The sequence below is a fragment of the Cervus canadensis genome, chromosome 20 (genome assembly GCF_019320065.1).
Source record: "Cervus canadensis isolate Bull #8, Minnesota chromosome 20, ASM1932006v1, whole genome shotgun sequence".
Classification (NCBI taxonomy): Eukaryota; Metazoa; Chordata; class Mammalia; order Artiodactyla; family Cervidae; genus Cervus; species Cervus canadensis.
The window spans coordinates 35,643,407-35,670,967 of record NC_057405.1 but is presented as its reverse complement, the minus strand read 5'-3'; the positions used below and the strand labels follow the sequence as shown (position 1 = coordinate 35,670,967).

The following is a 27,561-nucleotide window of genomic DNA, read 5'->3' as shown; positions in this document are numbered from 1 at the left end:
ACAGCCCCAAACCCTCTCGCAACCTCGCGACGCGGATCCGCAATTCGGCAGGCGCGAGCCGCGCGTGACGGGCGCGGAGGCGGGGCGGGGCCAACAGGCCGTCCCCCGTGCTGATTGGCTGAGGGGCGGGGCAACGAGCCGGAAGCCACGCAGAGCCACGTCTGCGGAGTCTCAGCGCCGCAGTCAGTTCCCGGCGCCGCCGCGAGGAAGGTGGTCAGCGTGGTGGGGGTGAGGGGAGTGTGTCGGCGGAGGTGAGCGGGGCCCCGAGGCTTGGCTGCGAGAACCGGACTTTGCGGTGGGCGGGGGTTCGGCCGCCCGAGAGGCTAGTGGGCTGGCTGGCGGACTGAGCTGCGGGCCGCGAGGGACACGCCTACTCGTCCCCGGGCTGGGGAGCGGGCTGGAGGCTCGGGCCCGAGAGTTGAGCTGGGGGAAGGGGTCTCGTCCATCACCTCAGTGCGGGCCTCAAGGCTGGGTGCCAGGAAACGTGGGCAGATTCGGGGGCGCGGAGAGAGGGGAACTAACTAGGTGCTGAAGGTTGAATAGAGGGAAGGGGATCGTTCTTACCTTTTTTGAGTGGTCCCAGTTTGGACTTGACAGTACTTTCAATAAACACCTTTGCATACTCATCAGAAGTAGTTTTAGGACATAAAACGCTTGAAATGATGGAAGCATTTTATCTTGACTTTTTTTTTTTTTAAAGACTTTTGGACGAAACAGGTTTACGCCCTTATGAATAATTATGGTATATTGCCAACTGGCCAGTTTTTAATGAAATGTCTTCATGCTTGAAAAATAGATTTGATCACTCTGGGTCAAACTAAATTAGCTTCCTAAATGCCAGTTTTTTTCAGCTGAACAAAATAAAAAGTTCATTGAAGCAATCAAGGACAATAAAGAGAACAAGGAAGTCTAGTGGGCTACAGGCTGACTTTTGACTTCAAAATTAAAGATAAAAGGAAGATGTTGCTTGTTTCAGAGCTTAATTTAGGAGGGCATCAGGATCCTCTCTTATGAAAATACAAAAATCCACCCCGTGGTGTATGTGGAGGTCTGGACAGTCTTGGAGAGGAGGCTTTTCCCCTTTGCTTTTCCTTTGGGAATCAGTCTCTGTAGCCTGGGAGGAATAGCAGAACTTCACGGATTTACCAGATATTTTGCATATGCAGCTCAGGTCCACTTGAGAGTGTGACTTTAGGCCTCAGTCCATCAGCAGCTCTCCATGTAAAATTTAGTTGTATACGCTAGACCCAGAATTATGTTTTCCCGTTTATAAAATTGGATGATCCCTGATCATGTAGAATTTTGTGAATCGTAAGTGGTCATATGTGTGGATTTATTTCTAGGTGCTCTTGTTCTGGTCCATTGATCTGTTTTTATACCAAGGCCATACTGTTTGGATTACTGTAGCTTAGTAGTGTGGTTTGAAATCAGGGAATGTGGTGCCTCCAGCTTTGTTCTCAAGAGTGCTTTGATTATTCAGCATCTTTTGTTGTGCTGTGGAATCTTCATGTTAGTTGGGAGTGGACTGTTTTAAGTTTGCCTTGTGTCCAGGAATTGTTGGGGACAACCTGGTTTCTGTCCTGAAGTGGACAAAACAGGTAATGTTAACCCACGAGATGTATTCTACTGTTCTTCTGTCTCAAATGTGGGCTTCTTTGGGAGGGTCAGAATGAGGCAGATGTATTAGTTTGGGATGACAGGTTTTGAAGCAAATGGTCCTTGGTAGATTTCTTATTATACCTGAAAAATATTCCTTTATTTTGCAGACATGGATTTAGATGCTGTTACAAAGCAGTCAGCGTTACATGCCAAGCCTGACGGGCTCACTCTTCAATATGGGACTGCTGGATTTCGAACGAAAGCAGAACATCTTGATCATGTCATGTTTCGAATGGGATTATTAGCTGTCCTGAGGTCAAAGCAGACAAAATCTACCATAGGAGTCATGGTAACAGCGTCACATAATCCTGAGGTAATGCATTTAGTGCTCCAGTAAGACAAGCTTTTATTTCCAAGACCAAACCTTAGTTTCTGAGCACTCTGACCCCAACTCAAATTCTAATTCTAGTACTTTGCTTTTTCCTTGTTATATGCCTTTGGTTTTGAACAAGCACTTTTCTTAACAAGTGGTCATTTCGCTCACAACTCTTTAACAGTTGTAGAGAGAGTGAAATGAGACAGTCATTTTTTGGAGTCTGTCCATATTGAGAAATAACACAATGTCCTTCTAACTTAGTTGTATTGAGACAGCATCAGTAATAAACAGTGTTGACTCTGTTAATGTGGCAGAGATTGAAGAGATTGGAGGCAAGCTGGGGAGGGGAGAGAACAAATTTTTGAAAAGACGTAGCACACTTTGAAAATTTTCAGACAGCTTTTCTTTAGCTAGGGAATAGTCTCCTGTTCTGAGAGTGAACAGCTGGACATGTGACTTCAGGGATCCAGAAGTGAACATTGGACAGGATATTGATCAGGCCTGATGAGTCTAGGGTTTATGACAATCAAGTTTTTTAAAGTATTCCTCTGACACAACTTAATTATCTTATTGTGTACTGGCCTATAACTTTAAATAATTTGCTTCTGTTCTGTTCTGTTGCTAGGCTTTTGCCTTTGTAGCTAAATCAGCAGCAAGTTAAAGTTCTGTGGGTTAGTGAAGGATTGTAACCTCTTCCTCTCACACCTGCACCCCCCCAAAAAAAAAGAAACAAGAGGATGTTGCTTATTCAGCTTCTAAATGTGGATTGTTATAACTATGTTAAGTGTTTAAATGTCTAAATCACCACACTTGCTTAATGATTTGTAGGCAGAACCCCAAATTTATTGTTAATTCCAGAAGCACTTCTTGGGACTTCCCTGCTGACCCTGTGGTTAAGACTCTGAGCTCCCAATGCAGGGGGCCCAGGTTCGATCTCTGGTCAGGGAACTAGATCCCACATGCTGCAACTAAGACCTGGTGCAGCCAAATAAATGAATAAAAAACAAAAAAAAAGAAGCACTTCTTAAAATAATTTTGAGCTCTTGTCTTCCAGTGTGTGCTTTTGAGTGCAGCCACAAGGAGAAGGATCGCCAGGGGCCCTGGGTCTGCTGCCGTTGTGCCTCATCAGTTAATTGATGGTGGAAGGCACAGACGACAGCCTTTTAAAAAGCTATCGTGGCACAGCAGCCGTTGGGTGTAAGAGTCGGATAGACTTGATGTTTTTACATCAGCGCTGACACTTCCTGGCTGTATGAACATAAGCAGATGACTTGCTCTGAATCTCAGTTTTCTCAGAGTGGAGTAACCACAGGAGGATTAGTTAGATTGATGACATGTGTCGTGAGGATTTACTGAGGTGATGTACGTACAGTACCTGGCCCAGCACCTGGCCTTCAGTCGTGGTCACCGGTGAAACTGCCCAGCCGTCACTGTCTTTTGTTTGGAGGGAAACAGCTTGGGTTTACTTCCTCACTTCACCCTCATGACTGTGCACAGATGACTTATTACTATTTTTTTTAGGAAGACAATGGTGTAAAATTGGTGGATCCTTTGGGTGAAATGTTGGCAGCATCCTGGGAGGAGCATGCTACCTGCTTGGCAAACGCTGAGGAACAACATTTGCCGAGAGTGTTGGTGGATATCAGCGAGAAGGCAGCCGTGGATCTGCACCAAGATGCCTTCGTGGTGATCGGTAGAGATACCAGGTGCCTGTCAGAGCCACGGTGAAAGTTGATTTTTGAATGCCACATAAATGGTTGTATCAGTTTTAGCACCCAAGACAAATGGAAAGAGTCAAGTGGAATGGAACCACCCTGAAAGGTTCCTCCTGGTCTTTTCAGTAGGATGTAGGAGTTAAGTCACTGCTACAGCTTGGGCTTGCTGTCCGAGCCCCAACTCTCAAGCTTTCTGTATGAGTTGAGCAAGTCACTTAACCTTTGGAGCGTACCTTTGCTCACCTGTAGTGTTGATGGTGAGCTTACATCTTGGAGGACTTCCTGATGATTACATAAGATAACAGACAATACACCTGTTTCCTGGCACAAGACAGGCACTTACCAAATGTCTCCCTTTATTTCTCCCTTTTTTTCTGTAGGTTTGAGCCTTTCCCCTGTAGAGTAAGAACATGTGATTATTACTTAACTGTGTTTAGAGACTATAACCTTATTGTTGGCTCACACATCATTTTCCTGTGCTAGAGTTCGTTGGAAAGCGTTAACCATCTATATTATTTCTACATGTTTGTCACATTTAGCAACTCTTGCCTTCTTTCACAGAGAAGTGTTACTGTAAAATGTTAGGTTAAAAGTGTACTTTGGAACAGAAGCATTCTCTTTAGCATAAGATCTGGTTCTAGCCAGAGATGTGTTCTAAAGTAAATTTCCACTCAGTCTCCAAATGCCTTACCATTTTACCCTTACCCATTAAGTGTTTTACCCTTAATGTGTTACCACTGATTGTGGGTTTGTAGGTAATGAATAGCCAAGTGGTTTATGTTTTGAAGCAGATATCATCTCATGGTAAATCCATCCACATGTGTTTTCCTCTCACCTGTTAACTAGTTTAAATGGTATAGAAAATCTTGTTCTATAAAGCAGGTATGTATATTGATCTTTATTTTCAGATAGGAAAATAATTTATTCTGACTTGTTAACATGAAAACTAGATTCTCTATCCTTGGTGGTTTAACACCTAGCCGTGGCTTACACACACTCTGTGTGTATTTACCATTACTGTTTTCAAGCAGTAAATGTGTTACCGTCAAACTTGAAAAAGTGTTTGAGTGTAGGAGTAATTAGTGTTACAGTTATATTAGTGTTAAAGTTTATTTCTATTTCCTAAATTCATTTAAAAGGCAAAACTCTTTCCGAGAAACATATTGAGAAAGGCTACTGGAAAATGCTTACACTTTACCCGTATTTCTTTTCAGAGTTTTTGGGCTATTCAGGTTTCATTTAGTTTGAATACAGTGGACTTATTATTCTGAAATTTGTAACCCAGAATTTCTGCATTTGCTTTCAGAACTTGGAGCTCAGTTGGTCTTGGATTAGATGTAATATTTTCTTCCTTTTCCTTCCTAGGCCCAGCAGTGAGAAACTTTCACAGTCTGTAATAGACGGCGTGACAGTTTTAGGTGGTCAGTTCCATGGTATGTACTTGTTCTGATTTGTAAATTAATCTTAAAAAAAAAAATCTCAAAGTGAATACATAATTTAATTTAGAAAAGTTTGAAAATAAAATTAAAGTGAACTTGTAGATATAAGCTACTAGCATTTTAAGTTAAAAATTAAAAAAAAATTTTTTTTTCTGGTCGTGCATGTTATATTTTACCTGTAGGAGATTATCTGTAGGCAGTGCTGATCTTAAACAATTTCCTTTAGTAAGGCTGAACATACTGATACAAAAACCCTTGAAGTTACTTGAAAAACTCATTCTGGGGAGTTGTTCTTACTATCAGGCAGGTATTCTCTAATACCTGATCACGTGTGTAGTCAGTGTGACAAATAATGATGAAAAATACCTTTGACCGACTTGTAATCATGATTTTTAAGTTTTGATAGGTGATCTTTCCTATTTTACCAAGTGAAGAATTAAATGCAACGAAACAGGCTGGGATCCTCTTCTCATATTGGTTGTGCATCTTGTGAATGCAGTGACTCCACTGTGCTTGGAGCTGAATTTTCCTAATGTCAGGTTTCTCTTATTCAAAAGTATCTTCTTTTGATCCTCTCAACCTCCTATGTGTTCCTTAATTCCCAGTTAACCTGGCCTGTTTCAGACTCGCCTGATTTGCTTCTCTATTTGCTCTTCTGATCACAGTAAGCCTACTGGTGGTGAATCCCCGTCCTTGCCCCTCCAGGGAAATGTCTGCCCCAACACTCATCTGCCAGAAAGCAGGAATTCACCTGGGGCCTGGGCCTCCCCAGGAGTGTTTGGTTAAGCTGCTGGACCTGTGCACCGTGTTACCTGCACAAGTGCTTGTCTACAGAGAGAAGGTGTAGCTTTTGTCAGATACTCAAAGGGACCTGTGATCTAAGAATAACTCTCAGAACTTAGATTTTATATTTTTTATTCCAGCTGATCTCTGGGCAGCTGTCCACACTGATCTCTCCCTCTTTTTCCCCTGCTTCCTCGACCACTGTACCATGTTGTTCTGTTCTCCGGATCCTCTTCTGTCTCTCCTAATACAGGCTTTCCTCACTTCTTGCTTTCATTCTGCCTCATTTCTGAATGAGCATCCTTGCTGCCATAGCTCCAGCTGCAAATATTCTTTTATTCATTCACTCATCAATTCATCAGACAGTTTTGACTACCTGCTCTGTAGAACCCCCCAGGAGTCCGTTTCATGGCATAGCTCAGCCTGTGGTAAGAAACCCATTTTGTATCATGACGTGTGTCTAATGTGCTTGTGTGAATAACTGAAACAGAGTTTTCAGAGAATAGTTCTTACCTTCCTCCATGACATGCGTTCATCTGTTTCATTAAAAAAAATGGAGAAATGCTGACTGGGTCTCACTAAGTAGATTCCCTGACCTCTTGGCAGGGTTTTTGTTTTCGTTTTTTCAATAATTAAAAAAAAAAAATTCTTGTTTTCGGCTGCACTGGGTCTTCGTTGCTGCATGCGGGCTTTCTCTAGTTGCAGCGAGTGGGGGCTGCTCTCTAGTTGCGGTGTGCAGCCGTCTCACTGCGGCGCCTTCTCTTGTTGCCAAGTGTAGGCTCAAGGCGCTCGGGCTTCAGCAGTCTCAGCTCTCGGGCTCAGTTGCCCCATGGTGTGTGGAATCCTCCCTGACCGGGGACCAAACCTGCAGCCCCTGCTCTGGCAGGTGGGCGCCCAGCCACTGGACCACCAGGGATGTCCAGCAGGTGGTTTTGAAAGCACTGGTCTGAGTCATGTTTCCTCGTAGGTGCCTGCCCCCTCCCCAGGTTCGCCCTGCCCCAGATCGTGATCTTTCTGCCATCTGCAGAATGGTTGACCTGTCCAGCTCTTTCATTCTAACTCTAGAGCCATCACTCTTTCTAGTGTTTTAACCTAGAGAAATTTGAGAGTGATTTAAAAACAAACACCTTTTGCTCATTGCTGTCTTCCACTTAATGTATTTCAGGAAATCAAAGGCAGTTGATATGGCTGCAGCTCAGGGAGACTGGGAGAAGCTACTAGAAGATAGGGTTAGGGAGGTGAGCAGGGCCGGGTCATTCTGAGCCTTACAGGTTGTGGGGAGGATTGGGGTTTTACTTGCAGTGTAGTGGGAGTCCACTGAAGGAGTTTATGCCAGTGAATAGGATCACATTTTCCCTTTAAGTCAGTCCCTCTGGTTGTGGTTTAGAGAGAGGAGGGAGTTGGTCATCAGAAAGGAAGAGAAACCAGCTAGGAGACTATGTAGTAGATTCATGCAAGACTTGAGTGCTAGTGAGAAAAATGGGAAAAGGTGAAATTAGTAATGAATTTAAAGGATTTTTGTGATTCATGGTGAGGTTAGAGGTGTTGGCTGCTAGGTTTCTGGGTTGATCCGTAGAATGGATGCTGATGTTTTTATTGAGTCACTGTCATTTAGTAAATGTTTATTTTGTAATTTTGATACTGCTCACAAAATCCACTTGTTTCAGCCTTCAGTGTGTGTCTTTGGACTGTTGTTTGTCTCTCCTTATACACTGCCACTGAGCTGGTCTGAGCTTTTACCCACCTTTTTTTTTTTTAAGCTCTTCCACCTCCTCCCATCTAATCCTTAAACCAGGGCCAACCTTGCCTTCACAAAATACCATTTCTGTTACACAGCTGCAGTGCTTAAGAACCTAAAGTGACTGTTTGCCTTCCGTCCAGACTCTTGTGCTTGACTTTGAAGACCATTGACAAATTTTGTCACAGTATATTTATTGGATCCTGGTCCACTTTTGCTGTTTCTCTTGCTTCTTACTCATATGTGTTTAGCTATTTTTGACTGTAAGCTGTTTGTTTTCTGGGAAAATTATCTGTGGGACATTTTTGAGGTTTACGATGACGGTATATTGCCCTGATGGGGTTTTGTGTTTGCTTCTGCTTGAGGTACTACCCGACTGGTGGGTGATAAGGTTCTTTGACGACAGCATTCTTCTGGATCCCTGTGGTTATGTGCCTCTGGGCTGGGAATCCCAGGAGGCCTGTACTTCTGGTGACAGCTCTTCAGGAATGGACTTTCCACTCTGCTCTGTTGGGTGCCAAGTCAGTTTTCTGGGGAGGAGGCCCTGGGGGCTTACTCACTTCTGACTCAGTCTTGCCCTGAAGAATTGTTGTTGTTTAGTTGCCAAGTTGTGTCCGACTCTTTTGCAACCCCATGGACTGTAGGCAGCCAGGCTCCTTTGTCCTTTGGATTTTCCAGGCAAGAATACTGGAGTGGGCTGCCATTTCCTCCTCCAGGGGATCTTCCCGACCCAGGGATCGAACCCTCCTCTCATGCATTGGCGGACAGATTCTTTACCACTGAGCCACCTGGGAAGCTCTGCACTGAAGAATAGTCCTTCTTTTAAAAAATTTAATTTTTATTTTATTTCAGTTTAGTTGTTCAGTCGTGTCCAACTCTTTATGACCCCATGGACTGCAACATGCCAGGCTTCCCTGTTGAGCAACTCCTGGAGCTTACTCAAACTCATGTCCATAAAGTCGGTGATGCCATCCAACCATCTCACCCTCTGTTGTCCCCTTCTCCTCCTGCCCTCAATCTTTCCCGTCAGGGTCTTTTCAGATGAGTTGGTTCTTCGCATCAGGTAGCCAAAGTACTGGAATTTCAGCTTCAGCATCAGTCCTTCCAGTGAATATTCAGGACTGATATCCTTTAGGATGGACTGGTCAGATCTCCTTGCAGTCCAAGGGACTCTTCAAGAGTCTTCTCTAACACCACAGTTCAAAAGCCATCAATTCTTCAGCACTCAGCTTTCTTTATAGTCCAACTCTCACATCCATTTTATATAGGAGTATAATTGATTTACAACATTTAGTTTCAGATGTACAGAAAGTGATTCAGTTATACACATATCCGTTCTTTTTTCAGATTCTTTTCCCATGTAGATTATTATAGAATATTGAAAACAAACAAAAAAAAAAGAATATTGAATAGAGTTCCCTGTGCTATACAGTAGGTCCTTGTTGATTATCTATTTTGTATATAGTAGTGTGTATATGTTAATCCAACCTCTTTAATTTATCCCTCCCCTCCATGTTTCCCCTTCGGTACAATAAGATTGTTTTAGAAGCCTGAGAGTCTGTTTCTGTTCTGTCAGTAAGTTCATTTGTATCATTTTTTGAAAATTAGATTCCACATATGAGTGATAATCACATGATACTTGTCTTCGGCTTACTTCTCTTACTATGATTATCTCTAGGTTCATCCATGTTACTGTAAATGGCATTATTCAGTCTTCTTTATGGCTGAGTAATAACCCATCGTAGTATGTACTACATCTTCTTTCAGCATTCCTCTGTCAGTGGACATCTAGTTTGCTTCATGTCTTGGCTGTTGTAAATATTGTAAATAGTGCTGCAGTGAACCTTGGGGTGTGTAATGCGAATTCTGGTTTGAAGAATAGTCCTTTGGGGCTTCGGGCTCTTGAAGGCTGTTCTGCCAGGTTGCACGTCTTAGATCAGCATGGACCTTCTACGCAGAGAGCCATTGCTCAACTCCTAGTTTAGAGGAATGCCCTCAGAGCAAAACTGGCTTCTCTTATCTTGCATCCTGGAATTCTCTCTTACTTAACTTTGGCCTAATAGTACTGCAGTTCTTTTTGAAAAGAAATAAAAGTCTTTTATCTTTCATTTTTGGTTGTTTTTAAAAGGAGGGTTCATCTGAATTACGTAGTTTATAACGTTATGAAAATAGAACTCAGTTATTACTTTTGTACATGGCCACCGATCTATACCAAATGACTGGTTTTGCTGTCATTAGTAGTTCATATTTCGTTTAGAACTGAGTGTGTGTCCAGTGTGTGCCTCTTCTTCCACCACCGAACAGTTCATTCTGACACCATCCACCCGGCGGCCACATCCCACGGGTGCAGGGCTCAGGGCCTCAAACCTTGCCCCTCCCCACCTTCAGATGCCGTCACCTGGGCTTCCTGCCCACCCTCTCATTGGGTCGGTTAATGTGTTTAGATAGGCTCATAGAACTCAGGGAAACATTTTACTTCCTAGAGTACCAGTTTATTATAAGGAGCGTGACCCGGGAACAGCCAGGTGGTAGAGATTTGTGTGGGGAGGGGCGTGGAGCATCCATCCTCCCTGGGCGCTGCAGTCTCCACTGGCTCCCCATCCTTTAGGGTTTCTATGGAGGCCTCCTTATATAGGCATGGCTGCTTAGATCTTTGGTGTTTGAACTCAGTCTCTTGTCCCTCCTTTCTCCCCTCCCTGGAGTTTGGGAGGAGGTTGGAGGGGGGAGGGGAGGACTATTAAGTTTCAGTTCTCTAATCCTGTGGCTGGTTCCCTGGCAACCAGCTGCCACCCCTAAGGTTTCTAAGAGCCTTCTGAAAGTCACCTCATTAGCATAACAAAAGATGCCTTTCTGTGGAGGCTCTGCCAGAAATGGAGACAGATCAAATGAATGATTCTTGGTATAAATCACAGTATCACAGCATGACCTGTAGATTTAATGACTTCAGTGGATGTTTATGCATATTTCTGGGTGGTTTAAAACTTAGCGTTTCTTGTATTTTCTGAGATGTCTTTTTTTAAAGAGGATTTATGACCCTGAAATTGACACAGTATGAGTCTTAAACTTTGTTAAGAACTGTGTTAAATGGCTTTTTGTATTTCTCTGACAGATTATGGCTTGCTGACAACGCCACAGCTGCACTACATGGTCTTCTGTCGAAACAGCAAAGGCCAGTATGGAAAGGCAACCGTCGAAGGTTACTACCAGAAACTGTCCTTGGCCTTTGTGGAACTCACCAAACAGGTTGGAACCTCTCGAATGTGGTTAGAGTTTGAGCAGTTGCTTAAAAGAGCATCAGTTGAACAGTTCATTTAAATATTTGTCACTCTTCTTTCCAAAAATTTGGCCTGTCTGCTTTTTCTTTCCAGGGCACTGCAAGGTCTGGCCCTTGTACCCAGCTAACTCTGTGTTGGCATTTACTTGGCAAGGCACATAGTATGTTTTTGTTACCGACTAGGGTTCTTGGCCTCCTTAATCAGTAGAAATTGGTAAGAGGCCAGACAAATTCAGGCAGAGCTTTACTGGGGCCCCTGCTGCAGCAGAAGGGAGCAAAAACCACAGATTCGCTTGCTTGCTGAGGGGAGGCCGAGGTGATTCCTTACATTGGAAGGAAGAGGCGTGTCCAGGGTTCTGGCTAGAGGAGGGCTTAGGTGGTTTGTCCACTCCTCAGCTGGTGTCATGTGCAGGGGACATGCACAGTACCCTGCTTTTCCTCCCAGCTCTTCAGAAGTAGCAGTTGGGTGTTTTTGGATGGTTTTTGGTGTCTTGTCCATAATTTGCCCCGACTGCATCCATGCGGTTATTTTCAGTCCCTCTTCTCTCTGTATTTTGTGGCTGGAGGAGACTCTCCAGGTGCAGGCGCTGTAGCAAAGGGTCTCAAGTGCCAGCCTGTCTCATTTTGAGCTCACTGCGGGAGAAGCGTGGTGAACTTGCAGTTTTCATAAGTGTTCATGCAGATGAGTTTGCTCTTAGAGTTACTATAGGTGCTGTTGGCGTCATACTGGAAGCATCTGCTGTTAAGAAAATCTTTCTTCAAGGTGTACTAGCTTCCTAAACCTGAACAAAGAGATTTGAGGGGTATGATTCATTTGATCAGCCAATATTGAGCATATGTTATTGTCAGGAATTGTTGACCAAAACCAAGTCCTTGCTCTCATAGAACTTACATTTTGGGGTGAGGGTGGGTAGGAGAGGAGACTGCCAGGAAAAAAACCACTGTGAAGAGAAGGACGGATATTATTGCTACTCATTCATCTGTATACTCATGCCCACATTTGAGTGACTGCTATGGAATACAGACTAATAAGGGACCTTGCTAAATTATAATAAAGCTTCATTTCCGTCATTTATTTGGTCTGTAAAACTTTTCCAATATCTGTGACCAAAAAATGGTGTTTTAAAATCTTACTTTGGTGTTTTACAGTTTTCATATGGATATGTCTACCCTTTTGTTTCCTGGGTTAAAATAGACAAGTTAACTGAAATAATGGAAGATGTTTACATATACATACCTGTGCTTTATGCTTCACTGTGGTATCTTGAAATTTTTCTTCCATTTCAGGCCTTCTGCAGTGGAGATGACCATAGGACACTTAAGGTTGACTGTGCAAACGGCATAGGCGCCCTGAAGCTGGCAGAAATGAAACACTACTTCTCCCAGGGGCTGTCAGTTCAGCTGTTCAACGATGGGACCAAAGGGAAACTTAATCATTTATGTGGGGCTGACTTTGTGAAAAGTCATCAGAAACCTCCACAGGGTATGCGAAAAATGTGTTTTTAGCGCTCTGCCTGAAACCAGCCTCTCAAACAGAGGTGACGAGGAGAGAGTCATGTAGCTGTCTGGCCCCGCTGCCGTTAGACATCTGGGCCTCGTCCGCTTGCCGTTGCCATGCAGTGACACGCAGAGCACGGCTGCTCTCGGCCCTGAGGGTCCTGTGACTCTTCACAGGGGCAGGAGATCTGGTGGAGAAAGCAAAATCAGGATGTGGGATTTTAGAGCAGTGATTCTTAAGCTTTAGCAGACATAAGAATCACCTGGAAAGCCGGTGAGCACATAGATTTCCTGGGTCTGATTCTGTAGGTCTCGGGTAGATTTGTCCATCTGTTGTGGTAAAGGAACAGTCATGTCTAAAATTTGATGTGATGGTTGCTCAGTTGTCAGTAAACTATGCAAATTGCACAAGACGTTAATCTCACAGGTTGTAAATTTTTGCTCTTAAATACCAGTGGTTTTTGTTACTGATGATGTAAACAAATGAAAATCACTTTTTTCAGGGTTAAAGTATATACCGTATCTGCTGCTGATTATTTTTTATATAAGGATGGGCGTAGTACAAGGGAAATTGAATTCAATTTAATACCTATAGCTTTCAAAGCACTATGTGGGAATCTGTGTTGCCAAACCACTGGCTTGTAGAAGGGAGTTTTATTTTAGTATCATATAGGGTTTCAGCTTAGATAGATTTTGAATGCTCTTTTTTCACTTAGCTGTGAAAGAATTTACCGTGTAAAAATACCAGTAAACCTGTTTACTATTTAAAGGTTAAGATACTGGTTTTATTTGGAAGGGTGTTTTTTTTTTTTAAATATTTTATTTCCATGTAAATGAATTCTCTTCCCTTGATTTGGAAACAGTTATCTCCATTCATGTTCAAAAATAATATATGTTTATGTAGAGCTTCGGACAAGAGGAATGATCAGGATTTTCTTCATTGACAAAATACTCCAGTTACTTATATTTGATTATACCCTCCGCTTGGTCACGTAAGGATAGTAATGGTTCTTTATCTGCAGGTACAAAGACAGTTGTTCCTTTTAACTGGTCTTCAGTTCACAAATTGGGAGAAACTTTGTTCAACTGAAATTTGATTTTTATAATCTTAAGGACAAGCTCACTCTTTACCTAGCACATGTTTAATATTGCTGAAGTCCTGGAAGGATAATTTTAAACACCTCTTGAAAAGTCATAGTGGACATGCTTCTGAATAACACAGAGGGTCACTTATAATCAATACTTAACGGAAAAAAAATTTCCCTCTGTAACTATTGTGAGAGAAAAACCTAAAACTTTTTACATTAAATTTTATCCCCCTTTCTTAGACGGAAATGTGTTTTGATTTATTCTCGGTGCTAGGAATTGAAATGAAGGCCAATGAAAGATGCTGCTCCTTTGATGGAGATGCAGACAGGATCGTTTACTACTACCATGATGCAGATGGTCAGTTTCATCTCATAGACGGAGACAAGATAGCCACCCTCATTAGCAGCTTCCTCAAAGAGCTCCTGTTGGAGGTACGGTGCTGGGGCTGACCACCCTTTCAACCTAGACTCACTGAGGAAATTGTTCTGTATCAGGCAGTTGCTTGAACGTCTCAGAGGCGTGATTTGTGGGAAGTTCCTCACATCTGTGACCAGAAAATACAAAAAGAAATGGTCATTCCAGTCATTTCAACGTTAGGGCTCTGGTTTTGGAACCCAGAGGGAGTAGTCTTTTGATTTTTGTACTGGCAGAGAGCCTCATGATTTGGAGCTTTACAAAGTTCTGGTTTCTTCATAGCTGCCTTTTTTTCTTTTCTTTTGGCCAAAATGTGGGGCATGTGGTATCTTAGTTTCCCAACCAGGGATTGAACCCACACCCTCTGCAGTGGAATCGTGAAGTCTTAACCTCTGGACCACCCAGGAAGTCAGTAACTGACATTTTAATGAGGGTTCCATGAACATCATTCCCCAGAGCCTTGAGTTTATATAGAAAGTCTTCTCTGAGGGATTTATTTACTATGATTATGATAAACTTAGTGACATGAGGTTTATTATGTTATGCTCTTTTGGAAATCTCAGATTAGCTTTAAGTATAAAATGTAACAATAATTATCATAATATGGAAAAGGTGTACTTTAAGAATTCAGTGTGTTTTTTTATTAAAAACTAATTAAAAACTAATATTTTATTAAAAACTAATATTTTATTAAAAACTAATATTTTATTAAAAACTAAGAGATCAAGAAATGACATGTTTCTCTAAAAACGATTCTTTAGCAACTGAGATGTCCTTCATAGGTGAATAAACTTTGGTTCCTCCAGACAAAGGAGTATTATTCAACAGTTTAAAAAAAAAAGCTATTAAACCATGAAAAGACATGGAGGAAATGTGAATGCATATTTCTAAGTGAAATAAGTCAAACTGAAAGGGCTGTGTATATCACTATGGGTCCAACTACAGGATATTCTGCAAAAGAAAAACCCACAAAAACTGTGGTGACAGTTAAAAGATCAGTGGTTTCAAGGGGTTGGGGAGAAATGAATGCTGAAGGATAAATAGATGGAGCACAGGATTTTTTTAGGGCTGAAAAGACTCAACATATTATAAACATGGAAACATGTTCTTATACATTTGTCCAAACCTGCAGAATATACAACACTAAGAATGAATCCTAATGTAATCTGTGGAGTAATATAAAGGAAATCAGGTGATTAAAAAGAATTCCTTGTAGAATTGCTTTAAATAATACTCAAAAAGTACTTAGGTTTTTTCCTGGCATACGTGTAAATTTTCTGTTGAGTTGTTTATTGTGTAAAACTAAGTGATGGCCAGACTGGCTGATAATTTTGTCATACTTTAGAAATCTGTTTGTAGGTTTGCTTTTGTAGGGTCTTTGCCTTTGATGGCAAGGTAATTGTCCTTGTTTTTGTCTAGATTGGAGATGGTTTGAGTCTCAGTGTTGTACAAACTGCATATGCCAATGGAAGTTCAACACGGTATCTGGAAGAAGTTATGAAGGTATTAACACTTTCCATTTTTTGGTAGCTTCTTCATCATTACCTTTTATTGTAACGTATTTCTGTGAGGAAAATGACACCCTCATAAAAAGGAATAGATTGAAGTGCATAGAGCAGAGCTGTTGTCTACGTAAGGTTAGAAAGTGAAAGTGTTAGTCACTCAGTCGTGTCTGACTCTGCAACTCCATGGGCAGTAGCCTGCCAGGCTCCTCTGTCCATAGGATTCTTCAGGCAAGAATACTGGAGTGAGTTGCCATTCCCTTCTGCAGGGGATCTTCCTGACCCAGGGATTGAACCCAGGTCTCCTGCATTTCAGGCAGATTCTTTACTGTCTGAACCACCAGAGAAGCTGCAGTTAAAGCTAACTAGAAATCAAAAATAGGAAAAAATTAAATTGTCCCTAATGCAGAAAGGGAAAGAGACTTTCCTTCCTCCCTTTTCCTAGAGTGTTTCTTTTAGAAAACTTATGTCTTCTCTGTCCTTTTGTAATGTCCATCTTTTGAAAAGCGAAATAGGCCAGTTTTACAGTTAAGGTTTTTCTATAAGGGCCTAGAGTACCTCTTTGAAACATAAACATCAAGGAAGGTAGCATCCCAACACTCAGCCTCCTGAGAGTTTCACCACCTTACCCTTTAGAGCCGGGCACCCATCTGCTTGACAGAGAGATGTAAGAAATTGTATCATTCCTTTGGAGAAGGACAATTAGGCAAGTCCAGTGGCCACAGCTTTAGGACAGACCCTCGTGGCCCAGATGGTAAAGAATCTGCCTGCAATGCAGGAAACCCAGGTTCGATTCCTGGGATGGGAAGATCCCCTGGAGAAAGAAATGGCAACCCACTTTGGTATTCTTGCCCAGAAAATTCCATGGACAGAGAAACCTGGTGGGCTACAGTCCATGGGATCCAGAGTCGGACACAACTGAGTGACTAATACGCGCACACATGCATGACAAAAGGTACTGCAAAGTCTTCCTGACAAGTAGACCTGTTCAGTAGATAGACTGCCGTGGGGCTTTGTAGGGGGAGAGGCTGGGCTCAACTCCTGATACAACAAGGGAAAGTGGGGATTTTATAGCCAAGCAATAGGATATGGGGGCAGGGAGCGGGTTGGTGAATGGATAATTGCCAAGAGGAATCTCAGGGAGGGTTCTGGCTTAACCAACCTAACAGGACTTCTGTTGATTCTTAAAGCAAGTGGGGTGGTCTGACCACCAGGCCTGGGTGGTCAGATGGTACAGGGTAGGGACTTCGGGCTGATATGGAGGGTAGGGGATTCCAGCTAAACTGATTTGGTGAAAGATTCTTTGTAAAATTGGGTCCTTGGACACATGGCCAAGGACAAGACCTGTTCAGGCTCAAAAGAGCCCGATTCTCACTTGGTTGAGGAGAAATCTTGGTCCCGAGTTACCTTGAGGTGTGTAAAACGGTGGGATTGCTTTCTGTCTTTGCAGTCTCTCTGCAGGGGTCCCCAACCTTCAGGATCTAGTGCTGTGATCTGAGATGGAGCTGCTGTGATGACAGTAATAGAAAGTACACAATAAATGTAATGCACTTGAATCATCCTGAAACCATTTCCCACCCCCAGGTCTGTGGAAAATTGTCTTCCACAAAACTGGTCCCTGGTACCATAAAGGTTGGGGGCCGCTGTCTTAGCGGATTGCCTGTGATGTGCATCACAGTCTGGCTTATTTGTTATTCAGTAACAAAACTTGTCCTACTCTTCTGTGGAGATGTTTTGTGGGTTGGTAGGAGATTTTGTTTCTAACCATTTCCCCAGCATCCCCAGCATCCCACTTGCTTTAAGAATCAGAGGCTGAAGGACCCAAATTGGGTCTTTCTCTCCCTGGCTAGTGTGATATTTTCCAACATCAGTTTTATCCCTTGTCAGATTCCTGCATTTCACTAGTTTTTGTGGCCATCCCATTGTTTTTAAAGCAGGAATGGCAGAGCCAGGTTCCTTTCGGATCTGGATGGGAGAAGTGAATGAGTCCAGCAGGTGGGCACAGACTTGGAGGGTGTGGCCAGGCCAGCTGCTGTCACCTTTGGTCAGAGTCTTCAGGAGAAGCTGAAAATCGGAACTTTGGTGTGAATTTCCTACCTTTGAAGTCTTGGCAGCTGATTCAGCATTTAAAAGAAATAGTGGTTAGGCCACATAAAAGATGCCTGGAGGTGACTAGCTGGTGCCCTGACTTAAATACATGGTTATAGTAAATATATGCCTTAAATATATGGTTACAGTAAACCCACGCAAAGGACTCCATCTGGAGCCTAGTTGCCTGCCTTTCACAGAGATTCTTGCTGTTTGGGTTATTTTGGTATTTTCTTAATTTCTGTCTCAAAAATGGCTTATAGTAAGATGCCCTGTTGAGGAAACTGAAAGTTGGTAACTCTTCCTTCTCAACACATTGTCTTGTAGATTAAATATTTTCAGCCCTAGCCATTGCCCAAGGTCTCCTAAACCCAGTCAAATGCCAGGCTTGTCTGAGCTTGCTTTCTTCTGCGGTTTTGCTGCTGTCTTTCCTTAACCATTCTCTTGTAGATCCATCTGAGACTTGCTGCCCACTGTTAGTACTCCAGTCACTGATTTCTTACTAGGATTAGCCCCAGAAACCACCTAACCTAAGCCAGAGCTTAGCAAACAGTGGCCTCTGGGCCACACTGAACCGGCCAGCCGTGTCCAGTTTCATGGAAATACAGCCGTGCTCTCGTTTTCATATGGTCTTGTGACTGCTTTCTCACTAGAGACAGAATCAAGCAGTTGTGATGGAGACCACGTGGCCTACAAAGCCTGAAATACTAGTTGTCTCTTTATAGGAAAAGCTGGAAGACCCTGGTTTTAAGCCACTCTCCACACTGTAGCTAAACCGCCTTCTGGGATGATCAGATCATGTCACTCATGCCCCCAGCTGGGCTCTTTCTTTATCAGGGGCCCCTCAGCTCTCTCACGCTGCTTTACCCGGGGCTGTGGACTTCCGCTGTGCAGTCACTCCCCACAGGGACACCTAGGCTTTGTATTCTAATTGCTTAGTCTCACTAGACTAAGTTCCAGGAGCTTTGTTCCCTAGATGGTAGGTGGTGGTGGTTCAGTTGCTCAGTCGTGTCCGACTCTTGGCGGCCCCATGGACTGTAGCCCACCAGGCTTCCCTGTCCTTCACCTTTAAGCAAACCCAGAGTTTGCTTAAACTCATGTCCATTGATATGGTGATGCCATCCAACTATTTCATCCTGTCGCCCCCTTCTCCTCCTGCCCTCAATCTTTCCCAGGATCAGGGTCTTTTCCTGTCTCTCATCAGGTGGCCAAAGTATTGGACCTTCAGTTTCAGCATCAGTCCTTCCAATGAATATTCAGAGTTGATTTCCTTTAAGATTGATTGGTTTGATCTCCTTGCTGTCCAGGGGACTCTCAGGAGTCTTCTCTAGCACCACAGTTCAAAAGCATCAGTTCTTTGGTGTTCACCCTTCTTTATGGTCCAACTCTCACATCCGTATGTAACTACTGGAAGAACCATAGCTTTGCCTACACAGACTTTTTCTCAGCAAAGTGATGTCTCTGCTTTTGAATATGCTGTCTAGGTTTTTCATAGCTTTTCTTCCAAGGAGAGAACATCTTTTAATTTCATGGCTGCAGTCACCGTCCACAGTTATTTTGGAGTCCAAGAAAAGAAAATCTGTCAGTGTTACCATTTTTTCCCCATCTGTTTGTCATGAAGTTATGGAACTGCATGCCATGATCTTTTTTTTTTTTTTCCAATTTTTTTATTGAAGGATAATTGCTTTACAGAATTTTGTTTTCTGTCAAACCTTGACATGAATCAGCCATAGGTATACATATATCCCCTCCCTCTTGAAACTCCCTCCCATCTCCCTCCCCATCCCACCCCTCTAGGTTGATACAGAGCCGTGTTTGAGTTTCCTGAGCCACACAGCAAATTCCCGTTGGCTGTCTATTTTACACATGGTAATGCAAGTTTACCCTCTCCATACATCCCACCCTCTCCTCCCCTCTCCCCATGTCCACAAGTCTATTCTCTATGTTTGTTTCTCCACTGCTGCCCTATAAGTAAATTCTTCAGTATCATTTTTCTGGAGTCCATATATATGCATTAGAATACAATGTCTTTTTCTTTCTGACTTACTTCACTCTGTATAATAGGTTCTAGGTTCATCCACCTCATTAGAAGCGACTCAAAGGTGTTCCTTTTTATGGCTGAATAATATTCCATTGTGTATATGTACCACAACTTCTTTATCCATTCATCCGTTGATGGACATCTAGGTTGCTTCCATGTTCTAACTATTATAAACACTGCTGCAGTGAACAATGGGATACATGTGTCTTTTTCAATTTTGGTTTCCTCAGGGTATAGGCAGAGGTTTATAACAACAATAAAATACGTGACAGGAAAAAAAAGAGCTCAAAAGCTTAATTAGATTTCATCATGCCAATAAAAGGAACAATAGAGTGGGGGGGTAGAAAAGGAAAAACAAAATCCAAAAGAATCTACAGAACAAGTCAAAGCATAAGAATAATAAATGTTTTTCTTGAGTCACTGCTGTCAGAGTCCTTTCCCTCACTGGGAGTCACAGCCCACCCCACCTCCCTAGGATGCCCTCCAACACCGTGCTGATCTTTGGACCTGCTGTGGGGGCAGCTCAGATTCTAATCTGGTCCTGCTCCTCTGTGTTCTTGCCTCCGGTGTCTACAGCCATTAGAACTAGTGCTTTTTCTCATGTGGGAGCTCCCAGTGTCCTTTTATATATTCCATAGACACAGAGTCTGCCTCGTTGATCATGTGGATTTAATCAGCAGCTTGTACATCTGGTGGGAAGGTTCTGGGTCTTCTTCCTTAGTCACACTGCCCCTGGGTTTCAATTGTGGTTTTATTTCCACCTCTGCATGTGTGTCTTCCTTTGGGGTTTGCTCCTGAAACTGCCCTGGAGGACTTGGGTTTGCCCCATGAGGGCCATGTGTGGAAGTGGTGCAGCTGCTTGGGTCACAGGGGTTCTGGCAGCACCAGGTATTCAGGGGAGTTGGCAGCTAGCCCAGCAGGAAATTTAGTGCCCTAGAAAGGTATGGCAACCAGTATTGGCCAGTACACTCCAATATTGCCTGGAGAACCCCACTCCCTGACAGAGAATCCTGGCATACCACAGTCTACAGGGTCACAAAGAGTTGGACACAACTGAAGCGACCCTGCACGCATAGACACAAGATTTTTTTTGCCTGTGGCAGCTCTGTCCTAGTGTGAGTTGAGTATGACGGTGGTGCAACTGCTTGGCTGGCGGGGACCCTGGCGATGCAGAGTGTGCAGGGACATGGACTGCTTCCGCTGCAGGAGTTACGGCCCTCTCAGAGTCTTTTTTCCAGCCTCTTGTTGCTGGCGATCAGGACGACTCATTGGCCAGTCTTTCTCCATAGCTCCGCCTGTTCAGGCACTTAGAGGGCTCTCTTGCCTGGGGTCCTACTCTGTAGTTCAGTGCGTCAGGCATTTGACGGGCCAGCCTGTTATTCAGCTGTTATATGCTGGCGTGTGGGGGGAGAGGCTAAGCTGCTGGCTCCACCCCTCTACGTGTGATTCAGCAGTATCTCCTTGCTTCCATGGCTGCCTGGCTTTCCTCCACAGGCATTTCCCACCATGATCTCTTCACATCCCCACCACCCATCTCCGCAGTCAAGAGCAGCCCTCGCCCTGAGATTGCGCCACAATCCCTAAACTCCAGCTGTCGGCCATTGCATCTTCCAGGGTACCTGGGTCCCTGTCCAGGGTGTGTATGGCTTTGGCAAGGATTGTCTGATTCTCATTCCATTTAGGCTGCCACAGATCAGCTCTTCCACTCTCAGCCTTAAATGTTTCTCGTCTGACTCAGACAGTTGCCACACTGTGGGGATCAGACCCCTGCTTCAGTTCCCCCACCTGCTGAGGGCAGGTCCAGTGTTACTAACACTCCTGTTTTTCCCCTAGTTCCTTCGTCCTACTGAGTTTTGCATGGTTCTGTGTATTCTTTTCCCCTGGTCAGGTACTTCTGTCTGCTCTCAGCTGGGGTTCTGCATGCACTCTGTGTCTGAAGGTGTACTCCTGATGGATCTGTGGAGAGATGTACTCCACGTCCACCTACTCCTCCGCCATCTTGTTCTCTCCCATGTTCTTTTTCTGAACGTTGAGTTTTAAGCCAGCTTTTTCACTTTCCTCTTTCACCCTCATCAGGAGGCTCTTTAGTTTGTCTTTGTTTTCTGCCATTAGAATGGTATCATCTGCATATCAGAGGTTTTTGATACTTCTCCCGGCAATCTTGATTCCAGCTTGTGATTCTTCCAGCCCAGCATTTCGCTGACATACTCTACATATAAGTTATATAAGTAGGATGACCATATACAGCCTTGATGTACTCCTTTCCTAATTTTGAACCAGTCTGTTGTTCCATATCTGGTTCACTGTTGTTTCTTGACCTGCATACAGGTTTCTCAGGAGGCAGGTAATGTGATCTGATATTACCATCTTTTTAAGAATTTTCTGCAGTTTATTGTGATCAACACAGAATTTTCCAAATTTGCTGGAATATTGAGTGCAGCACCTTAACAGCATCATCTTTTAAGATTTTAAAATAGCTCAGCTGGAATTCCATAACCTCCACTAGCTCTGTATTTCCTAAGGCCCACTTGACTTCACACTCCAGGATGTCTGGCTCAAGGTGAGTGACCACACCATCGAGGTTGGTAAGCACACAGTGAATATTTGCTGATTAACTGCTGTTGTTTTGTAAATGTGTTTCAGGTACCTGTCTACTGCACTAAAACCGGTGTTAAACATTTGCACCACAAAGCTCAAGAGTTTGACATTGGTGTTTATTTTGAAGCAAATGGGCATGGCACAGTAAGTTCTCATAAATAATGACCTGCCTTTAACGCACACTTTTTTTTTTTAAAGATGGAATTCTGTACCTAGTTAGGTAATATTCCACTATGAAGTGATTGGGATGGTAATAGAAATGATTTAGCTGATATTTTCTTATGTTCTGTGACACCATGGCTCTCTTTTAGATTGTAATGATCTTCCTTTGAATGTGAAGAGATAATACTAATTTGTTCCTATAATATATATAGTTTCTTAAAAATATATAGGTCTTAATTCCCCTGCAACTAGGCAATTTATACATCATTTAAAATTTTTCTTCAAAAGTGTGAGAAGGTTGAGGACTAACTTATAAGCAACTAGAAATGAGTTTAAAGTAATTTGCAATAGGCATATAAAATTTTTTATGACTCTTAGCAGAGGGAGAATGAAAGTTTGAGATACAATTTGCATATCCTAATACTCACCATTTTAACATATATTAATAGGTCTGTAGTATATTCATAAGGTTCAGAATTTTTCTTTATTAAATGTTTTTTAATATCTAGCCTCATTGCCTAAATGGATTTGAGATGGTTAACAGAAAATGTTATATAGGTCAGATAATTCTCATTAATTCAAAATTGGCTTGAATAGGCCATGATTATGAGAAGAAAAATAGTAAATTCCTAGAAAATGGAATTGAAATATAACTTCAGTGATCTTATGCAGGGTTGGTAAATGGTTTTGAACTAGTAAATAGTTTTCACAGACCATAAGGTTTGTTGCATCTGCTCAGATCTCCTAGTGAAGAGTGTAAATGAATGGGAGTGGCCACGATTCCACAAAACAAGTGACCAGTGCATCTTAGTTTACCAGCAAACTTTGTATTTCATCAAGTGACCAAATGTACTGTGCTGCTCCTTTTCAGTATTGGGCCTCTGAAGGCACTAAAATCATGTGTGGGCAAGCAATTCAAAACGGCAGGAATCCTGAGGAGCATGATGTATATTACACTAAATATCCACTATTTGCCATAGTGTAATATGTATGACGAACCTCTTTTCTACTTTTGCTTAGCTTATGTCCTTAAAAATTAAGTCAAGAAAACTCTACTAATGGCAATGAATTATATTCTTCAAAGTAGAATGGACACAGGTCAGGCTTAAGGAAGCTGGTTGCCCAGAAGTGGTTTAGTTGGCTGACAGCAACATCACACACTCACCATGTGCATTCACCTTTGCCAGGGTGATCATTTTCTTGGTAATCTTTACATTTTGGTAACCCTTCTGAGTTCTGATTTGATCTTACATTAATTTCAGATATTCTACAGCTGCCATTTTTATCCCCTTGGTTTCTCCAGATTCACTGAGAGTTTCAAAATTAGTTTAGTTGGGATGATTGTACCTACGACTGGGGCATGGTTAGTGTTTGGTGATTTTTTTTGTATGCTTTTATTACAGGTACTGTTTAGTAAAGCTGCTGAAACAAAGATAAAACAACTAGCAAAAGAATCAGAGGATGAGAAAAGGAAAGCTGCAAAGATGCTTGAAAATGTAATTGACTTGTTTAACCAGGTGAGAGCCGAGGGGGGCTGCTGGACTCTCGGCTGTGTTGTGCTCGCTCAGTCGTCTCGGACTCTCTGCGACCCCGTGAACTGTAGCCTGTCAGGCTCCTCTGTCCACGGGGATTCTCTAGGCAAGAATACTAGAGTGGCTTGCCATGCCCTCCTCCAGGACTCTTGGTTACTTACACAGTCAGAAGGTAGACAGGGTCATGTACTGCATTAAACATCAAAGTGGAAAAGTTGTGGCAGCTTCCTTGCAGCTGTGTAGATTTATACTGAAATGCAGTGACAGAACATTTATGTGCTTCAGATTTTCAAGTAATGATTAGTTTACAGCTGAGGTCAAAAGATTCAGCTATGAAGTATATCTGTGAGGAGATATATATATGTGTGTGTGTGTGTGTATATATATATATATATGTTTTGAAGCCAACCTTGTCAAGGGAATTAAGAAAAAATAGTCTCTGATGAAGCACATCTGTGGGTCAGATGATTGGGACTGGAGTGGAGACTGTGGCAATGGAAGAGCAAAGTGTAGGTCAGTGGAAAGCGACAGAACTTATATTTGAGAGTCTTGCACATCTTGGGCAGTTCATATACCTCAATATGTAATCCTTGCATAACAGGAGAGTTGTCATCATAACTCCTGTTTTATAAATGAAGAAACAGACTTAAGAGTTACATAGTGGCAGAGTATGGCAGGGTATCCAAATTTAGGTGTGTTTTGCCATCAAAAGCTCCACTTTACCATGCATGAGGCCTTCCACCATCGTGGCATAATATCTCAGAAGAGATCTAGTAATAAATAAAATGTTGATTCACAGAGTGTTAATGCTGGCACCTTAAGAGTTATCCAGTCTGGCCCCACTTTACATATGAGCAAGGAGATTAAAGGCAGGCTGGTCTTAGTATTCCCTTCAGCCTGTTTACCGTTGCCTCCCAGAGCTGTCTCCCTCAGTGTCGTTCATGTCCCCACCCCGGTCAGTCATGCAGCGTGGAGGGAGGCGGCAGCCAGGACACGGTTTTCTCAGGAAACATTCGTATCAGCGCCATGCTTGTGTTCTTGCGTCTTGCAGACAATTGGTGATGCTATTTCTGACATGCTGGTGATCGAGGCGATCTTGGCTCTGAAGGGCTTGACTGTGCAGCAGTGGGACGCGCTCTATACAGATCTTCCAAACAGACAGCTCAAAGTTAAGGTGTGAGCCAGATTACTCCCTTTCTGAAAATTAACTAAAATAATTTCATTCTACATATATGTATTGTATAGAAAATACTGAATTTTCTCATTTTTAAAAACTACAGAATCCCTCTTAACCATTCTACTGTTATTTAGAAGTATTTGGTTTCCAACTTTATTATAAATATGTATCACTTTAAAAGATTTTATTAATTTTTTTAAACTTTAAACATGTGAGAACAAAATAATGAACGCCCTTTACACTGGCTTCAACTAGTGTCATCCACGGCCCCAATATTATTTTGAAGCAAGTCCTGGATAGCTTGTTGGTTCAAGTGTAGCTGTTTCCTTCCTCTGCATTATTCTTGGTTCACACAGTACTTCCAGAGGCTAGATGCTGAGAAGTACAATCTGGGCTGAAAGGGACACAATTTTTAAAGGCATTTTAGATAAATTGCTGATTGTTTTCTATATAGATATATACCAGATTACACATTTACCAACAGACATTTTTGAAAGACAGATATTGAATCCAGAGTTCACAGAAGTGACTGCTGATTGTTCAGTTTTTTTTAAGGAGATTTTTATGATCCCCCTTTTAAAAAATAGCTAAGATTATTTGATCAATGACTAAGCCATACAGTACTGGCCATTATTTCAGTAGTGACTGTTAAGACTGGTAATCTACCTCAGTACTGTACTTCGTGGTACAGTCAGCTGAAATGTAGGTCTGTTCCTGTTGACATGAGATAGCCATAATCTTTTGGTGGGAATTATGTTGCATGGGTTAAGCTTCTGAAAGGGAGTGTGATATAGAAAAAAACATGAAATGCTTGTGCTTAGGTTGCAGACAGGCAAGTCATTAGCACCACAGATGCTGAAAGACAAGTAGTTAAACCTCCGGGACTCCAGGAGGCCATCAATGACCTGGTGAAGAAGTACAGGCTTTCTCGCGCTTTTGTCCGGCCCTCTGGTACAGAAGACATAGTCCGAGTCTACGCAGAAGCAGACTCGCAGGTGAGCTGAGACAGTTCTACTGAAAGAATGTGCAGTGAGACTCTAAAGGAGGTGGAGGAGGGTGGTAGCAGGAGAGAAACCTATTTGAATGGTATTGAAATCTCTAATGTCCGAGATTTATGGAGCCTTTTTTCTTCAGTAGTAGTTACATAGTTGAATAAAACTCCCCCGGATATTCTTCTTGTAATGTATTCTGTATTTCCTAAAAGGGTCATATTTTTAACTGCTCTAAGAATACTACTTAGTTTACCAATACATACTTAGACACATAGAAATTAAGTTTATGCATCCTGAAGTGGAATATACTTTTTTCCTTCATCTAAAAACATTCTGTTGCTTCATGAAAATGACTTACTTTGAAGTTCATTTCTAAACTCACTGGTACTGGCACCTGTGCTGCCTGAAATTTGTCCTTGTGTCTAGACTTTCAATTTGGTTTTCAAAATTTTTCCTTTAAATGACGGCCTTGCTCTGTGTCTCTCTTTTCTTGATAGGGTCAGAGACTTAAAAGTTTTTTCAGCTGAGGCAAAGTTACAGGGGGATGACCAGAGCCTCAATAAGAGATGTTTTCAATTTATATAGTAGCTGATAGCTTTTTTGCAGAAATTCAAGCCATCACAGAATGCAGTGAATAAATATCCCTGGTGGATGAGGAGAGGATAACAGGGGCCTCAACAGTTACTTCCTCTTTTGGTCAGTTGTGGCCTTCTTGCCGTTAACAACTTATTGCCTAAAGAGTCAGTAACTCTTCACACTATTGACTGACCGGAGACGTATTGTTATGTCTTTTCTTACTGAATTTATTCAGACTTTTAACATGATAATCAAATCAGATTATAAAATAAAGTTAGCTAGGAACTTACCTGATTTAGAAGAATGTGATTTGTTTTCCACTTATCTAAGGGTCTTGTAATTTGTTACTGAAAGATGAAAAAAAGTTCTCATTTGAATTATTTGTTAGTGAAACAAAATTGGAAAGCTCCCTCCCCTGGAGTTGCAAGTAACCTGGTAGATGCTGTGTCTTTTTCATCTAATATCCTTTTATGTAACTTGCAGGAAAACACAGACAGCCTTGCATATGAAGTGAGCTTGGCAGTATTTCAGCTGGCTGGAGGAATTGGAGAAAGACCTCAACGAGGTTTCTGAGGACAATTTTTATATTCTTTAGAAACCAGATTTTTTTTTTTTTTAAAGTTTTTACAGAATAATATTACTGCCACTGTTGTGACAGGTTCAGACACATTTATAATCATGTTTACAGTGTAAGTTACTGGATTGTTTCCAGGTCTGATTGTTTTTCTTAAACACTACCAGAATCATTCTTTAGAAATAGGTAAGCCTTACATTTGTTAAGTTTCATTTTTTTTTTAAATAAAACTAAATTTACCTGTAATATTAATCACACTAATGTAAAATACTGGAGCTCAAGTATATGATTCAGTCATTAACTTTATAATATATGCAAGGAAAAATTCATGAAGGCTGCTAGAACATTAAAGCTTATTTATTACCAACTCCTGTGATGTCTTTTCCATCGATGTT

The 27,561-nt window shown here is 42.2% G+C and overlaps 1 protein-coding gene across 2 annotated transcripts; it reads left to right on the top strand.

The window, feature by feature from the left end:
- The first annotated feature begins 114 nt into the window (after positions 1-114).
- PGM3 (phosphoglucomutase 3) lies at positions 115-27,533 on the top strand. 2 transcript variants are annotated; one of them, XM_043439536.1, is made up of 13 exons: positions 115-251; positions 1,767-1,972; positions 3,497-3,681; positions 5,056-5,123; positions 10,760-10,893; positions 12,212-12,407; positions 13,784-13,941; positions 15,344-15,427; positions 22,199-22,297; positions 23,719-23,832; positions 24,899-25,021; positions 25,846-26,019; positions 27,076-27,533. In XM_043439536.1, exons 2-13 carry the CDS (start codon positions 1,769-1,771, stop codon positions 27,163-27,165), a joined length of 1,629 nt encoding a protein of 542 aa, XP_043295471.1. In that variant the 5' UTR covers positions 115-251; positions 1,767-1,768; the 3' UTR covers positions 27,166-27,533. The 2 variants fall into 2 exon arrangements, with proteins under 2 accessions (XP_043295471.1, XP_043295472.1); XM_043439537.1 differs by lacking the exon at positions 115-251 and having other exon boundaries at positions 1,765-1,972.
- Positions 27,534-27,561: the final 28 nt, after the last annotated feature.

Excerpts from the sequence above, each read along its gene's own strand:
- PGM3 (XM_043439536.1), top strand. The coding sequence starts at position 1,769 with ATGGATTTAGATGCTGTTACAAAGCAGTCAGCGTTACATGCCAAGCCT. Across the intron at positions 12,408-13,783 it reads TCATCAGAAACCTCCACAGG|GAATTGAAATGAAGGCCAAT; the intron begins GTATGCGAAAAA and ends TCTCGGTGCTAG. Across the intron at positions 22,298-23,718 it reads AAGCAAATGGGCATGGCACA|GTACTGTTTAGTAAAGCTGC; the intron begins GTAAGTTCTCAT and ends CTTTTATTACAG.